The sequence below is a fragment of the Astatotilapia calliptera genome, chromosome 18 (genome assembly GCF_900246225.1).
Source record: "Astatotilapia calliptera chromosome 18, fAstCal1.2, whole genome shotgun sequence".
Classification (NCBI taxonomy): Eukaryota; Metazoa; Chordata; class Actinopteri; order Cichliformes; family Cichlidae; genus Astatotilapia; species Astatotilapia calliptera.
This window is the reverse complement of record NC_039319.1, coordinates 2,819,022-2,834,202: the sequence shown is the minus strand read 5'-3', so window position 1 is coordinate 2,834,202 and position 15,181 is coordinate 2,819,022. Positions and strand designations below refer to the sequence as shown.

Sequence of the window (15,181 nt, the reverse complement as noted above, 5' to 3'; positions counted from 1 at the left end):
CATGCTGTAGTGTCAACAGGCTGAGAGTTACAGACACTGCATTAAACTACAACTGTTAAATGATGGACTATTAACAGCTGTTATTTCGACATCTGTTACCATGGTGATCTTAAATACATCAAGCTACCAAAACAGGAATGACCTGTAATTAAGACAAAAAGTTATTCTACTGATTTTTTTTTAATAATAAAAATAAAAAACATCTGGCAGCAGTGGTCCAGCTGTCAGAGATCATTAAACATGTTAAAAAGAAAATTTTCCACATAGACAAGAAACAATCTGCTCATAGATTCTGGTTTAATTTAATAATTGTTGGGAGATTACAATGAAACAGATAACAACTTGAAGAGAAAGTTTATTCAGCATTGTAGACTATAGTTTTAGCATCAACTCTAGCTTGGCCTCTTTTTATTTTACATGCTTAGCACGTTTTATAAAGCTGCTTTAAATTGTTTAATCCTCATAACACCTCCAACATATCTGTAGACCTTCGTAATATTAACCTGAATATCCAAAGAAATTTAGAACTTTCTTAAAGATGCCTTTCTTTTCCTTCTTCTCCTTTCTTTCCTCGGATAATTCCTCCTCCGTTTTTGCAAGTTTGTCTCGTCGGGTTACCTTGGAGATAAGATTTGCCCTCTCCTTCATTGCCTCCAAAGATTTGATTCGAGCCTGGTAACCCTCTTTGGCCTCTGATCTCTCTCCCTCAATCATCATGTCAATGTACTCTGGGGTGGTCAGAGGGTTTGGCCTCAGGCTGATCTCTTGCAGTCGAGTTATACACTGAGCTGACTGATCCATGAGGGACACCATCGTGTCCTGAAGGTGAACAATCTCCTCTTCCTGCCTCTCAATCAGTTCCTGAACAGTCATCTTTTCTTTATTAGCTGTTTCATACTTGCTTTTCAGCTCTTGCACTGTCTGCTTCTCTTTCACTTGAACATACTCCCAGCTGTATTTCTGATTGAAATGCACACTCCAAATGCATTTTCCAGGACAGACAGCGCACATCCCATTCATATCCATTGATGCACAGCCACGTTTCTCACTATCTTGTGCTATTGCACATGGGTAGTGACATGTTATTGAACATTTCTGGCAGTTGGTGATGAATGCTCCTTTCTCTGTGATTGGTTTTTTGACTGGTTTAATAACATCCACCTCAATCTCAAAGTTTTCATTTGAAGTTATGACTGCTTCATACTCTTTGATCTTTTCTTTGGTTGTCTTAATTTCTTCAAGCTTTGCTAATCCAGTTCTAACTTGTGGCTGCAAACCTTCGATGGCTGTTTCAAGCTGTTTGCGCTCCTTTAAGACTTCTTTGGTCATTAGCAAGCTTTTGGTTTCCATTTTACCCAAAGCCGTGAAGAATTTCTCCATACTTTTGGCTCCCATCTTCCAAAACATTTCATCAAAGCTGGCATCATCTTCATCAAAATCCTCTTCACAGTCTCTGTTGCATCTGTTGTCTGCAAATAATGCTGAGTTATTGAACTTGAAGTGAACCGGAAGCCCTAACTCATTTTTTGGACACGGGACTGCAGAAACGGTTATTGCCTCAAGAACTGGTGGTTCTTTGCCATCAGCAAAAGTCACCAGCATTTCAATGTTCTCTGCCACATCTTTGCCAAAAATGGAGAGCACCGAGTCAAACACATATCTCTGTGTTGCTGTTAGTCGTGCAAGAGAGGCCTGAGTAACAAAACACACTGCATCAATCTCACTGACTCCATTAGGAGAGGTGAAAAGCCTGCGGATTTGCTCTGTGATCTCCTTGTCTCTTGCTACTCCTCTTGTATCTCCAAAACCTGGAGTGTCCACAATGGTCATGGAGAACGGGATTTTAAAGCCTTCCTGGTGGTGGATTTCATACACAGTGACTTCAGATGTCTGACTGTGAGCTTGTGAACTGGTTGGATCCTCATCAACTAACTTAAATCTGAAACCGTCGTTCCACTCTACACCAACAATGTAGTTGATCATTCCATTGATGAGAGTAGACTTTCCTGATCCTGTTGCTCCAAGAAGCATTATTGTGCGATTCTGCCTCATGCTTTCTTTGCCAAAGATATACCTCCGACATCCATCAATGTCCATATCTTCTTCTTCCAGGGGCAGTTTGTAAACTGAGGGCAGCTTTGAGTTTGTTTTCTTGCTGATATGTTTTAGGTACTCAGCAAGACGTGCAAATTCACGCTTTGTTGTGCAGACATTAACAATGATGCTTTCCTTGCTTCTTCCATCTACACCACAGTCACATCTGACCCTGACTGCATATTGTGTCTCTGACTGAAGCCCTGAAATGATGGCCTTCTCACCTCCTGAAATTGTTTGAGTCCACTCGAGGTCATTTATTGTTGAGCTGCTATCTGTTTTTGCATATTCCACTATGTAACTCAATATCTGCACATCCTCTCCAAGCTCAACAGGCTTCTCCCAGCTAACTGATATCTCACTTGAATATGGCTGAGCTTGAGGTTTTCCAGGAGGGCTGCAGGGTAAAGTTTTAATGGCATCACTGATTACATTAGCTGGTCCGACACCTGCTGAGGTCACTGCTCTGCATCTGAACACATACTCTGTGTTTGGCTTCAGATCTCTCACTGTGACTTCTTCAGCCTTTGCTTCTGTCTTCTGCTGCCATCCATCCTCTCCACTGACACAGTACTCAACAGAGTAGGAGGTGATGTTCTCCGCTCCAAATCTGGGTGGAGAAATCTTCAGTGTCACACTGTTGTGGTTTATGTCAGCTGCTGTCACAGTTTCAGGCTTTGAAGGAGGCTCAAAGTTCTCACTGACAGCAAATCCACCTTCATAAAGGTAGATGCTGGAACCTTCCTGTGTCTCATTAGTTAACCCCACTGTCAGGAACTTAATGTTCTTGTTTTCCTTGTTGGCCTCTGCAAAATCACTGAAGAGTTTTGCTTCCTTCCTCATATCATCTGCTACTCCTTTTGAAAGGTACCATTGTTCCTTCTCTACATTGTAAGTATGATAAACGTGAACGTCTGTTTTGGTTGTTTCTTTCAGGTAGTCTGATAAAGCTGAGAGGTACGGTTCATCCTTCCCCAGTGAGGTGAAAACAAAACACAGGCCATGCTCTGCACTGAGAAGTTCCTCATGTAGATTATTCTGAGATGGGACAGTCTTGGTGTTTTTCATCATGTTGGTGAAAGACTTTAACATACTGATTTCTCTCTCTTTACAGTCCATCCACTCAGTCAGGTTTTTGCTGTTGAAAGGTGAAGAATGTCTCTTCTTCAGGATCTCAGCGAGTTCAGCCTCCTCTTCTCCTCCTCCTCTGATTGATGGTAGTCTCTTTGCTAACAGTCGCTGAAATCCCAGCTTGAACTCTGAACACATTTCTTTAAAACTTGTCAGTTTTTTGCTAATCTGTGGGAACTGTTGGACAGTGGAAGTTCTCAGTGCATCGTTACACCTCGTTTCCAGTTCACTGAAGTCCTCCAGGACGCTCTGTGATTCCTGAACTAATCTTATACTTATCTGACGGACGAGTTTAGCAGCACAAGAATCTAAACTGGTCAAAGGTAACAGCCAGACCTTCATTGGTACGGCCTTTTCGCCATTGGTTCCTAGTAGTGTTGGAAGGCTTTTGTAGACTTCTACAGCTTCCTGAAATGTTGTTGGAGGTTTCTTAAGGCAAAAGTCTCCATAGAATCTGCAGGAGAATTTCTCAACACTTTTTTTGTCCTTATCTTCCATTTTCAGGGAACCTTCACCCTCTATGGAAAGCAAGGGGATCTTCTTGATCATCACCTTCAAGCTGCCCTGGATGTCTTGATGAGTTTCCTCTTTAGAAACCTCACGGTCAAACACAAAGAAAGCTTGAGCCCCATAAAGGATACCTGTGACTACATGTGTTGCTATTCCTTGCTCAAAAACATAGGGATGTTTTACGTTGCCTCTTCCAAGATGATTCATTGACAGTTCCTGGAACTTTGTTGTAGTTTTGTAGTTCAGTGTCACTCTGGCCTGGTATTTGGATGTTTTGTGATCATTGAGATATTTGGCTGATCCTCCAACCTCAACCAGTCCTCCCAAGAAACTTGCCTTCAGGGATGCCTCAACATTTAATGCTGAAGATTTGTCCTCAATTGATTCAGATGCCACTATTTCAGATTCAGTGTTAGGTTGTTCTTGTTCTCGTCTATCTTTTTCCAGGTCATTACAGTCCCACAGTGTCATTCCTGTAAAATATGTTACCATTTATTTTGGGTATAAATAGATAAAAATAAACAAAAATACAATTAACAACTGCCTGTCTAAAAAGTCATCTTTGTTTTATAGTGAAAGCATTATCAGTTAAATTAGTTAAAGGCTTCCACAACATCCCATAAGTGTATGTTTCTAACTCAGAGCCCACTGACAATTTGAATCCAGCCCATAATTTACATTCATTCTCACAAAAAAACGTAAGTCTGTACATTACATTTAACCTATGATGTTTTACTTTTACATTTTAAAAATTGCTCACCCTCTCTTTGACCTAATTTAAAAAAAAGTCAGTACATTTGTACTGAATAACTGCTTTTGTCTTTACTAACACCAGGAATTCTGGCAACTTAAATGTTCTTCTGTAGCTAAGTATACTTTACTTTTACATTAGCTAGCCAGGCTAAAGAAGCAGCCTATTACACCACTGCTTCTCAGCATCTTCTTGACCAACCATGGTCGGTCGTCAACAAAATAGACGAACTGAACCTTCTTCTCGCTGCACAGCCACTCGTCCACAACTGTTGTGTCTTGGTCGTCACAGAGACATGCAACTAGCAGGCTGCACAATGCACCTCAGCGACTGAATGGCTACAGTGGGGAAAAGCGGAGTTTGTGCAAAAGCATTTACACACATAACAACTGGTGCACAAACACTAAGATCATCATCATAGTCTGTTACCCGGACATAGAGGCAATGTCTGTCGTGTGCAGACCTTTCTATTTCCCCAGAGAACTGCCCACAGTGCTAATAACACCAGTCTATATACCACCAGATGCAAATGTTAGTTCAGCCTTTGCCTACCTGCATGACTTGATCTCTGAACAGCAACGGACATATCCAGAAGGAGTACACATAATCGTAGGGGATTTCAACAAAGCATGCTTAAGAACTGTGACTGTGCTACCTAAATTTGTTCAACATGTGGGTCCGGGGCTACCCCAACTGTAAACCCTGGATGACAAGTAAGGTTCAGGCATTGTAAAAGGCAAGTCTGCAACTGTGCACACAAATCTCAGATAACAACCCTAAAAAGGTATGGGAGGGCCAGAAACACATCACCAACTCCGCAGGTAACAGGACAAATACAGATAACATGGACATCTCATTGGCAGAGGAACTTAACCACTTCTTCGTCTGATTTGGGAGAACTGTGATCTCGGGTGACTTCAACCATGTATCACTGGACAATACACTAACAACATTCAAACAATATGTGGACTGTCCCACCAGGGGAGAGAAAATTTTATACTTACTGTATGCTAACGTCAAGGATGCATACAGCTCCTCCTCCATCCCCCCACTTGGTAGGTCAGATCATAACCTGATTCACCTCACCCCCCGCTATGTGCCAATTGTGAGGAGGGAACCTGTGACCACCAGGACTGTTAGGAGGTGGTCAGAGGAGGCAATAGCAGAACTACAGGGCTTTTTTGAGGTGACCGACTGGGAAACACTCTGTGAGCCTCACGCCGAGGACATCAATGGGCTTACTGAGTGTATCACAGACTACATAACTTTCTGCACCGACTCCATTGTTCCAGCTCAGACTGTTCATTGTTACCCAAATAACAAGCCGTGGGTGACTAAGGACATCAAAGCCCTCCTCAACAACAAGAAGAGGGCTTTCAGAGGGGGCAATAAAGAGGAGGTGAGGAAGGTCCAGGTGTTACTAAAGGACAAGATCAGCGAGGCTAAGGACAATTACAGGAGGAAGCTGGAGTGGAAACTCCAGCAGAACAGCATGAGAGAGGTGTGGAGGGGCATGAAGACCATCACTGGATTCAGGCCAACCAACAGCAGGGGAGCTGAGGGAGGTGAGAATAGAGCCGACGAGTTGAATCTGTTTTTCAATAGATTCGACACCACAGTGTCTGCTCCCACCCCCACAACCTCACCTGTAGTCAGCCTGGAATCCAGAGCCACACCACTGTGCCAGCCTCTCTCTTCACATGTTGCCTCCTGTGAGATTCCTGACACCCCTTCCCCACCCATCACCTTCACTCAATACCAGGTTGAGATGCAAATGAGGAGACTTCACTCAGGCAAGTCTGCTGGACCAGACGGAGTGAGTCCCCTTGTCCTCAAGGCCTGTGCCCCCCAGCTGTGTGGAGTCTTTCATAAACTGTTTATGCTGAGTCTGAGTCTGCAGAGGGTCCCAGTGATGTGGAAGACATCATGCCTCGTCCCTGTACCAAAGACGCCACGTCCCAGTGGCCCCCAGGATTACAGGCCCGTGGCACTGACCTCCCACATCATGAAGACCCTGGAAAGGCTCATCCTGGACCAGCTGCGATCCATAGTAAGACCACATCTGGATCCCCCTTCAGTTCGCTTATCAGCCTCGTCTCAGAACTGAGAACGCCATCATCTACCTGCTCAATCGTGTCTACACCCATCTGGACCAGCCGGCGAGCACTGTGAGGGTCATGTTTTTTGACTTTTCTAGTGCTTTCAACACCATCAGGCCGACCCTCCTGGGTGATAAGTTAGCAGCGATGCAGGTGGATGCTTCTCTGGTGTCCTGGATTGTTGATTACCTGACAGGAAGACCACAATATGTACGTCTCCCACAGTGTGTGTCTGACAAGGTGATTAGCAACACAGGGGCACCCCTGTCCTCTCCCCCTTCCTCTTCACCCTCTACACCACAGACTTCAGCCACTGCACAGAGACCTGCCATCTTCAGAAGTTTTCTGATGACTCTGCGGTGGTTGGATGCATCAGCAGGGATGATGAGACAGAGTACCGGGCTGTGGTCGACTCCTTTGTCACGTGGTGTGAGCAGAATCATCTGCAGCTCAACGTGGCAAAGACCAAGGAACTGATCGTGGACTTCAGGAAGACCAGGAAACACTTGACCCCTGTTTCAATCCAGGGGGTCAGTGTGGACATTGTGGAGGACTATAAATACCTTGGAGTACACATTGACAATAAACTGGACTGGGCTAAAAACACCACAGCACTTTACAGGAAGGGCCAGAGTCGTCTCTATTTTCTGAGGCACCGGAGGTCCTTCAACATCTACCGGGCAATGCTCAGGATGTTCTATGCGTCTGTTGTGTCCAGTGCGATCCTCTATGCTGTTGCATGCTGGGGGAGCAGGCTGAGGGTCGCAGATGCCAACAGACTTAATAAACTAATCCTTAAGGCCAGCAATGTTGTGGGGATGGAGCTGGACTCCCTCAAGGTGGTGTCGGAGAGGCGGATGCTGTCCAAGATAAAGACAATGTTGGATAACACCTCCCACCCACTCCATGACATGTTGGTCAGTCACAGGAGCTCGTTCAGTGAGAGACTGAGATTACCGAAAAGCACCACTGAACGACACAGGAAATCTTTCCTGCCTGTGGCTCCCTGTACAACGCATCCACTTAACACACTGGTTACTGCTACAACTACACATGTTTCTTTTCCAGCTATTTATTTATGAGTGACTTATGTATGTATGTATGTATATATATGTATATATTGTACTATTCTTAGTTAGCGTATTGTCTGTGTTGTCTTAATGTTGGTTTATAATGGAGCACTGTAACAAAAAATAATTTCCCCCAGGGATCAATAAAGTATTCTGATTCTGTAGACACCCCTACGATGCACACTACCCTGCCCATAGCCTCCTCTGAGCACAGCCCACACACATTTACTCTCCAAGAACACCGGGTTTGCAATGTGTTTAGAGCAGTTAATATGAGAGAGAAGCCACAGGCCCTACATGGAATACCTGGGAGTGTGCTCAAAGCCTGCTCCCGACCACCTGGCTCCTGTGTTCACCAGGCTATTCAACCTCTCCCTGTTACATGCCACTGTCCCTCACTGAAATCAGCAGCAATAGTCCCAGTCCCCAAGTCCACCACCATCAGTGGCCTCAATGATTACAGACCCATTGCACTGACTCCAGTGGTTGCTAAGTGCTTTGAGAAGCAGCTTCCTATAGCACATAAAGGACTGCCACCCACCCAGCTTTGACCCCCACCAGTTTGCCTATAAGGCAGGATGCAATTTCCACTGCCCTCCACTCTGCTCTGCATCACCTGGAGAATCCTGGGACTTCAGTAAGGATGCTCTTCATTGATTTCAGCTTGTCTTTTAAAACCATCGTCCCAGACATCCTTATAGCCAAGCTGGTAAACCTGGACTTCTTCCCCCGCTACATGTGGATGGATCAAAAACTTTCTTACAGACCGATCACAATCTGTCAAGGTTGGCAACCGGAGATCATCCTCCCTGTCACTGAGCACTGGCTCACCGCAGGCATGTGTGCTGAGTTCTCTCTTATGCTGCATCTACACCAGCGACTGCATCATCAGATTTGCAGACAGCACTCATCACCAACGATGACGACACCGCTTACATAGATGATATCCAATGTCTGACAGAATGGTGTGACCACAATAACCTGACCCTCAACACCAGGAAAACCAAGGAAGTGGTCTAGGACTTGCACAAGACAAAAACTGATCCCTCTCCCCCCTCTATATAAGGCAACTTTGTGGAGCGGGTGTCCTCCTTTAAGTTCCTCTGTACCCACATTTCTGAGGACCTATCCTGAAGTACAAACACATCAGCCTTGGTGACGAAATCCCAGCAGAGCCTCCATTTCTTTAGGGTTCTAAGATAGAACAGGCTGCAGACTGACCTACTAGTGTCCTTCTATCAAGCAACAATTGAGAGTGTGCTGGTGCACACCATCCCCGTGTGGTACGCTGGTTGCACAACAACTGATAAGAGGAGACTCCAGAGAGTCATCAGAACTGCAGAGAAGGCGATTGGCTGTCCACTCTCCTCCCTGGACTCCATTGTCAGCTCTAGATGCCTCTCTAGAGTCAGGGCAAATATAAAAGACCACCTCCATCCAAGCCACCATCTATTCAACATCCTGCCCTCTGGAAAAAGGTTCAGTTCCATCAGGTGTGAAACCAATAGACTAAAGAACAGCTTCTATCCATGGGATGTCAGAACCATAAATGCAAGTTAAGAGTGTGAGCAGATCTCTCCCATACAATCATTCTGACCCTGTGTTGGATTATAATATTATTTTATGCCATGTTATACCCCTAATTAAAGATTGTGAATTATTATGTAGTTTTAGTTTGCATTATTCTCCTGAATTAGAAGAAGGTGATAACTATTGCGTTTGTTAAATTGATTTGCATTACATTAGACTGCTGATTTATTGTGAATGAATGATATTGTTTTATGATGCATGCATCATAAATCATTAAAAATAATAGTTTGACTCAACCCGGCCGGACCAGTGTTGTTATTGTGGTTTTTCCTCTTGTATCCATCCCCAATATTTGAATCTGTAACACCTGCTATCTGCCATTTATTATGTTGCTGCCATTTTTCCCCCTCCGTGCAATATTTTGGCAGATGTGCAATTTCTATCCCTATCCTTAACGACCAAAGCCCTTCCACCCTTATTTATTATTTATTATATTTCATTACAATGCCCTTGTACACACACCCAAAATACTTTCTGTAACCCAAAATTGTGCATATAGTGTTGTTATTCTACTGTTTTTTTCTTTTCTTGTATATTGTTTTCTTTACTTTCGCACCTTTGTGGGCTTGCTACCTAATTTCACTGTTCAAGTTTCAAGTTTTTTCAAGTTCCATAATATTCCTGTGAAATTCTACCTTTAATGAAATGTACTTACAGATGGATCTGCTTTTTTGATTTGGTTCATTTTTTATGTCAGACCCCCTTCCCCATGGAGGACCTCCACCCCCTGATTACCAACTTTTCAACAGTTTGTAAGTTGTACCACCAGAGCACTACGCTAGCCATAAGCAAAAATTTATACAGTGCCACTGCCCTCACCCCACCCGATTTGCAGAGCTGATCACTAGCTCGATCTGCTGAAATGAAAATGTGTTTGTCTTGTTAAGCAACAACCTGTATCTACAGTCATTAGGACACACAAGAGGTTGTGGAGATACTATAGGATAGTGGTGGCCAACTCCAGGCCTTGAGGGCCAGTGTCCTGCAGGTTTTAGATCTCACCCTGGGTCAACACACCTGAATCAAGTGATTAGTTCATTGCCAGGCCTCTGGAGAATTTCAAGACATCTTGAGGAGGTAATTTAGCCATTTAAATCATCTGTGTAGGATCAATCACACATCTAAAATCTGTAGGACACCGGCCCTCGAGGGTTGGAGTTGCCCACCACTGCTCTAGGACTACTTTGAGACTGGAATCTACTTTGTGAACCACATGGAGGGGCCAGAGCAGGCAACATTGAAAGAACCTGAAACTACTGGCTAAGGATAATAGTAGATTTGGTAAAATCATAATTCACATTGGCAGTAATGAAACCACTTTGCCTTAATTGAAGGTCACCAAAATTAATATTGAGTCAGTCTGTAACTTTACCAAAAAATGTCTGACTGTAGTTTTACCTGGTCCTGTCTTCAATCGGTCAGAGTTGTGACATGTTAAGCTGCATATTCTCTTTAAATTACCAATTGAGTGGTATCCAAAATTTTATATAGGCTTTATAGATAATTAAAAAAAAAATTACTGAGGAAAATCTGGTCTTGCTAGAAGAGACCACATCCATCCAACTTGCGATGGAGCAGCTCTCATTTCTATCATGACTATTCAGAGTTAGGACCAGGAAGCAGAGTTGCAATCTTACATGCCTCACTCCAACTTCTCCCCCAACCCCCCTAAAAACACCCTATTCCCATAGAGACTGTCTTCTCCCAGACCACCACAAAACAAATCAGCAAAAACATTTTAAACATAAAAATTCACAAAGAAGAACAATATAGCATCTTTAACTGCACCAAAGAGTAAACTATTTAAATGTAGATTATGTAGATTACTAAACAGTAGGTCTGTCATCTAAGTAGTACACGGTTTAACCATTGATCAACATATTGATTTGCCCTGGAATACAGAAACCTGGTTACAAGATGAATATGCTAGTTTGAATGAATTAACACCCCTGAGTAATACTAAATCTAAGAACACTCAAAGGGCAGGCTAAGGAGGACGAGTGCCAGTGATTTTTCATTACAGCTTATTAATGAACTAGAGACCCTGACAGAGTTTTGGTTGATTTGAAAGCCTAACCCTTACCCTTGTGCACCTGAACTGGAAAACTCAAACGCTGGTTTTATTTGTTGTCTACCTTCCTCAGTGTTTTTAGGCTTTTTAGCAAAAAAATCTGTTTTAGTGCTGATTCAGATAAAATAATTATGGGAATTATAGTTAGTAATTGCCTCAACACTGCGTTTAATCTTTTATTTGACTCAATCGGGTTCTCTCAAAATGTAAATGAGACAACTCACCACATTAATGACTCTAGGTCGACTGTACACTGTGATCGTGTTTTCCTCCGAAACAATAAGTTCCGTTGGAGCAGTCTTTCAATGCCTCTCTCTGTCTCTCACTAGCTAAGTTGACCCAGAAAACAAAGTAAAGCTAATTTCTGTCTACGAGTCCGGTGTTCTGACAAACCATTCTACTTTGGCAAAACGTCCTACCGTAAGTAGTTAATGCACATTTCTGCTGTCCGAGTAATTCCAGCACAAATGTAAGTAGGTATGACGGTTTGCCATGTAACTTTGCCCATCAGAGTATGCTTGTAGCTAGGGATGGGTATCGTTTAGGTTTTATCCGATACCGGTGCCAAATCGGTACTTTTGAAACGGTGCCGGTGCTCAAACCGGCGCTTAAAGAATGGAGAACACAAAATTGGTCCAAAAACCTCATGTTCAGCTGTTTTTTGTAAAAAGATAACAATGTTAGCCTTTTCTGCAGCTATGGGGCATATATGGTATCACTCTTGGCTGGAAGCAGTGCTTAAACAATGGAAAAAACACAAACTTTGTCCTAAACCTCTCATGTTTAACTGTTTTCCACTTTTTCTTTGGTCATTTTAGCCTTTTTGGCCAGGGTGAAGGGAGTATCTGCCATCAAACAAGAGGACAGCCGCATGTAGCTACGATGATGTTTGCTAGTTCACCTTACATGCATTAATGTAATAACGTGGTTAGCCTACTCAACGTAAATTACACACGAACAACATTAAGCTACTCACGCAGAGAAGAACGGCTGCTGCTGCATCATCATCCTCATCATTTCTGCTACACTGGCAGGGCTAGGGGCCAGGACTCTCCTCTTCGTGTTTTTGGGGGATGTTGCATAACAGGCAACCCACCCGCAACCCACCTCGGTGTGAGGTCTCGCAGCAAGCTGTCAAATACGGCGCATTTCTGGGCTTTTAAAAAAAACGCTATGCGTCGCCAGGTGTTTCATCGGATTCGAGGTGTTACCTCCTTTGACAGTATCACAGTATCAGCTTAAAGCACTTGTTGCAGGCTGCTGAGTTTGCAGATGATAGATGAAGCTAAAATTTCACAGGACTCACATATATTCAAACTTTGTACCATTAAATATTTATGCAAATTGGAAATGTTCGAGCAGGAAATGGTCTAATAATTGGCTGATTTGAGGCTAAACGAGCCAGTATGAAGTTATTTCGTCAGTGAAATACAATGGTCAAACTAAAAACTTTCCACAGCAGGTTTTGTAAAGTATAGCATCTCTTCCTAGGAGAATCCTGATGTTTAAGGTCTGTGTCATACATGTGTTTCATGGCCTGGTCTCCTTTGAAAAAGAGATTTGATCTTAATGGGACTTCCAAGGTAAAGAATAAAAAAAGCAACACTATATTGCATTAATAAAGTGTAACATCAATTCACTATTATACTTATTAAAACAAATGTATTTATCTTTCAAATATTAGAACCAGAATAAATATTTGGTTAATCCAAAGAGGTAAATTGCTTATTTACAGAGGTGATGCAAATGTGGATTATGGTTCAGTTACATTTAGTTAATACTTGTGAATCCTTACCAGGTACGATTGCATCCTGGCGGCAGTCATACAGCATCCCAAGGCTGAATGGGCGGCCAAGCGCCGCAATTTCCATCGTTCTGCTGGCTTCAGTGTCCATCTCTTTGTCTAGACTAGACAACACAGACACTCTGGGTTAGTTTGATAATAGTTTTTATTCTCCTGCTGTTCAAAATGTTAAGCGTGGCATGTATACATCCCAGCCACTCAGAATAGGCTCTTGGTATATTACAGCAGGAAAAACACAAGTACAGTTATTTATAGACTGGTTCTGTGAAACAGCATACCAGGGCCATCTGGCGTGAATAGAGCCATAATTATTATTAATCACAGTTTCATATTTGTATTTTTTTAAATCTTATAGTTATTTGGCCCCATTCTGGATTTACGAACTTAATAATTAATCTTGAGTAAAGAAGGTGGAGTAATTTTTGAATATTTCACATTGCCGAATTCTATAATTACAGAACAAAAACACATTTGGTTAGTAAATTACACTTGACACATTACACATGTAAGAGATAAAATGTAAGATAGACCAAAGGTAAGCTCCATCCTTTGTACATATACATACAAATACATTCCATGTCTTTTTTTCTGTTTAACACAGACCTTCATGAAATGGCCATTTCATGAAGGTCTGTGTTATCAGTTTCAGCAGCTCAGTGGGTAAATCAAATCAAATCAAATCACTTTTATTGTCACATCACATGTGCAGGCACACTGGCACAGCACATGCGAGTGAAATTCTTGTGTGCGAGCCCCACAAGCAACAGAGATGTGCAAACACAACAACACAAACGAGCAAAATACAAGAATGGCCAACCTGAAACTAATAAATATATGTACAATATATAATAGTGTATGCATTTCTGGATGTGTATACTAAATATTTTCCTACGTGTGTGTGTGTGTGTGTGTGTGTGTGTGTGTATGCACATTTTTACAAATTAAATAGTTAAAAAAAATAAAAAAAATAAAAAAATAAATAATAATAATAATAATAATAATAAAATATATAAAAAGGACAGAAGCCCCTGAACTGACACAAGAAAACCTCAGCAAGAGTCAAAATGTAGGGTCCATCGTTTCTAAGAGATTACTAGAGATTTAACCTTTAAGTTACACACAGCATTCACTATTGGCTAATTTAAGAAACAAAACAAAACAAAAAACATTTAAAGTATATCCAAAATCTTTGTCTAAATAATAACAAAAAAGAAAAAGAAAATACAAGAAAATAACAGCCACCTACATAAATCTAATTATTTATCCAAGACAAACAATAATGCATGCAGGAGAATATCAAAACAATATTGCTGTACTTACAGCTGATATATATGTGAACTTCTGAGGGAGTGCTATTGTTTCAGACATTATATACTCTGTGAGAAAGACCCGCCCCTTTAGCTTTACTTGGGAGGCACCACAGAGGAAGATCAAGCTGAGTTCTCAGAAATCACATGATCTGCATAAGGACAAAAATACTACTTCTGTCTATAATATAATACATTTAAAGTTTTTTGGCATTTTCCACAAGCCAAAGATGTGCCAGATATATTTATTGAAAATTAATGGGGTTCAGGTTAAGACTGCAACTTTAAATCCATTACTTTGATGTAAAGATTTATTTTACTGAACATTTTTGCTGAAAACATTTATGCATAGGGTCAACATGAACTCTGATACGTGTGTAAAAGAACTTTGGTCTTTATGGTCGCTATAAACATCACTGTTCAAATATAAGCTATTGTTTCACTTTCAGATTTAGGTTTAATGATGCAAAGGTCAGGTCAGTTGATACGTGACTCAAAAGAAACTACAATTGTTTATTTTAGGGACAAAAGCAGAACTAGACGCAAGAAACGTATCTTTCATATCCTTGTCCTTTAAAATGTCAGTTTCTGGTTTTGATTATATAGAAACTCTAGGGCCTCATCTCAGAAGTGTAGCCTTTATTAGAGCACAGGTGCTAGACCTTAAATATGATGCACCGAGAGAAGAAAATCAGGTTTAAAACAACAAAAAAATTAAAAAAGAGAAGAAAACAGAAGAAAATCTGGATTTCAT

General features: G+C 41.8%; 1 protein-coding gene across 1 annotated transcript; it reads right to left on the bottom strand.

Annotated features, from left to right (window-relative positions):
* Positions 1-398: 398 nt before the first annotated feature.
* LOC113010191 (uncharacterized) lies at positions 399-13,202 on the bottom strand. Its single transcript, XM_026149140.1, has 2 exons — positions 13,112-13,202; positions 399-4,208 (listed from the first exon to the last, which is right to left on the bottom strand). The coding sequence occupies exons 1-2, from the start codon at positions 13,185-13,187 to the stop codon at positions 499-501; spliced, it is 3,786 nt and encodes a 1,261-aa protein (XP_026004925.1). The 5' UTR covers positions 13,188-13,202; the 3' UTR covers positions 399-498.
* Positions 13,203-15,181: the final 1,979 nt, after the last annotated feature.

Bases quoted from the DNA above. Each gene is read 5' to 3' on its own strand.
- LOC113010191 (XM_026149140.1), bottom strand. From the start codon at position 13,187: ATGGAAATTGCGGCGCTTGGCCGCCCATTCAGCCTTGGGATGCTGTAT. The intron at 4,209-13,111 runs GTAAGGATTCAC...CATATTTTACAG, and splicing joins CCAGGATGCAATCGTACCTG to GAATGACACTGTGGGACTGT.